This window comes from Anneissia japonica, unplaced genomic scaffold, assembly GCF_011630105.1.
Source record: "Anneissia japonica isolate Jap-2015-1 unplaced genomic scaffold, ASM1163010v1 scaffold288092_len240290_cov174, whole genome shotgun sequence".
Taxonomy (NCBI): Eukaryota; Metazoa; Echinodermata; class Crinoidea; order Comatulida; family Comatulidae; genus Anneissia; species Anneissia japonica.
In genome coordinates, this window is record NW_022688036.1 from 55,705 (window position 1) to 58,528 (window position 2,824).

The window sequence follows — 2,824 nt, forward strand, 5'->3', positions numbered from 1 at the left end:
TATTGAATTGTTTTTTTCAGAAGGAAAATATGCACGGGCATATTATGATGATAGTTATGAATGGAGACGTAATAAAATGCTAAGCAAAGCTCCTGTTCCAGGTATGATTATACTTTGTAACACATTTTGTGCGACAACTTATACTGTATGAAGGAATATAATGCAGGGATCCCAGTTTAGAAAAAGTGATTTCCGGTACATGAAACATATACGGCAAGACTTATTTTATACCTTGTTGACGAACCCACTGCCCACAAATATTGAAGATTTCAAATAAAAATAACATTTTATTTTGGTTAATTAGCGCACCTGCTGCAAACAAAAAAATTTGAAATTTCTGAAATCAAAATGTTTTTCCTAATTTTTACTATACCTGCCATTGCCTTGGAATATTCAAAAATGATATATGTATTTCTTCCTAATTACATAAATTTAAAGCATTAAACCATCCCATTACTACCAAAAAAAAATTTAAAGAATAAAAATTTCTACATATTAGTAGACTCTATAATCGATTTATTTAGGTATACGATAAAAAGTACAAAAAGCAAAAAAGTTGAAAGTTAATGCAGTACAAAAATTCAAGAAATCTAAATATCCATTCAAACAAACAAAAAAATGATACCAAAATATATATTTACAATTTCATCATTTTAAAAATATAAACTGCTTTTTCATTTTTTTTTTATGTATTATTCATTATTGCAATTACAATTATTATTGAAAATATTATCACTATTTATTTACTGTACATTTATTAAGTATAGACTATGGTTATTACATTTACACAATTTAAAAAAAAAAAAACCCTTGATCAGTGGTGGATGGTAAAAGCAAGAAGGGTATACATTGCATCCCCTGCCTAAAACCATGAAGGTTCCTAATTTTATACCTCCATGCTAAAACTAAAACTAAAGAAAAGAATTTATGGTACAGTTTCTCCATTTTAATTGCCACAATCTTCTATACAAATTTTTATTCATTGGAAATACAAATACAATTAATTGGAATAGCAAAGTTTTTCAATCTTTTACATACTTTGGTATCTCGGGATAAGTCACACTCGGGCTTATCGTGTCATACTCTATCAGCTGCTTAGAATTTCCGCTTGACTGGTTTTCATTATCAGCCTATCGTATATTCCGTGAGTCAATGGAAGTGAGTAAAGCATACCCTACAACGCTTAAGCTTGCTATAGTTCCAACTGCGTGGTGGCATTAGAATAGCCAATTTAACACTGGAATGGAAGTGTTCACTCCAAAAGTATGTGCGCACGCTCTTCTTCTCACTTCATCTCTCTATAACATAATCAAGACCCACCACCAGAGGGCGCACTATGATTACACCTTACTTGCACAAAACATCATACATGGATGCTGAAGATTTCAAGGGCTAGGTTATTGGCTGATTCTACCTTTACATTAAAAGGTACATCTTGAGAATGAGACAGTGAAATGCAAAATAACAAATGATAACGGCGACAGATGCAGAAGACCAAGTCCAACAATTTAAATTTGATGCATTGTTAGTGAGATCATATCTAAAAATTACGGAAATAGGTGAAAAATAACAAAAATTTCAATTTTGATTTCCAGAAGTGCTAGCCTATCGTCGTCCTGCACAACTACGTCGACGAAGTGGCACACTTAAATACGATGTAGCTCCTCCTCCTCCCTCTCCGCCGCCTGGATCTAGTGGCAGCCTTCCACACCCGCCACCACCAGCACAACAACAGAGTCAAATGCCTCCTCCACCACCTGCACTAAGCGCAGCTCCTGTTTCAGGTATGTTTTTATGCAGACGATATGAAGGATTTTTTTTATTCTTTTGTTTGCTTGTGGGTTGCAGGAGGCCATTCCAATTTCTCAGAGATTTTTCCCACATCTTGCAGGATACTTGGGATCACTGGTAGTGTAACACAAACAAAATTATAGGAGAGATACTGAATAATTGTTTTCAATTCAATTGAATTTATTTGGCATCATTAAAAAGAAAATTATTACAAACATCAAACATTAAAAACATGAATTTACTAATTTACAACGAGATAGATAAAAAGGCCTGAAGCAAGAAGTTAAAAATTGCAATAATATGTTATTAGTAAAAATGTAAAAATTGTTTTCTTCTGTTTATCTGGTCAGTATTCCTGGCCATACAGCTATTTTTGTAGGAAACAATTTTATTACAAATCTTTCACCTACTAGCCACACCCACCTTGTAGTGACAATACACAAGGCCAAATAAAAAAAATTACTGTGTCTTGGTCACTGCAGGCACCATTTGCAAATATTAATGTGACATAACCATAGACTTATAATAATTTTTTTTAATAGCTCTATGCACGTACCAGTTTTAAAAAAAGTAACAATAACTTAAACATTGTCTATAAAACTGGTATGCCACACCGGCTCCCCAACACGGCATCGGTGGCTTCACTTTTTTCTGTAAAATGATTGTCCAATGAGCAAACTTATAATAGTAGTAGAGATTAGTGCCCACTACCTTGTGCAATCACAAGTTCCCTATTATTAAATTTAGGTGAAGAGCAAATTTAGGTTATGATTTTGTGGTGTCTTTTAAAGTGCTAACGTCGCAGACCTAAATATCTCAAAAACTGATCAGTGGATCTGAAAGAAACGTTCCAGAATGGTTCGTCATAATCTAAAGGAACAATGATTGAAGGCGCCCAGTGGCTACTGGCTCGCACATAACTAAAAATGCATTCGTGGGCCAGTTGGTAATATGATATTCGCTTTGAAAGCAAAAGTTCTCTGGTTCAAATCCCAATGGTGATTGACAGTAGTTTTCTATTGAATTGTTTTTT

The 2,824-nt window shown here is 33.7% G+C and overlaps 1 protein-coding gene across 1 annotated transcript in view; it reads left to right on the top strand.

Moving 5' to 3' along the window:
• Positions 1-2,824, top strand: part of LOC117121167 (protein mono-ADP-ribosyltransferase PARP4-like) — a 67,404-nt gene that overhangs the window by 54,197 nt on the left and 10,383 nt on the right. Inside the window, exon 50 of the mRNA XM_033266275.1 lies at positions 1,596-1,784. Coding sequence (XP_033122166.1) covers positions 1,596-1,784 — 189 coding nt within the window. The remainder of the gene's footprint in view (positions 1-1,595; positions 1,785-2,824) is intronic.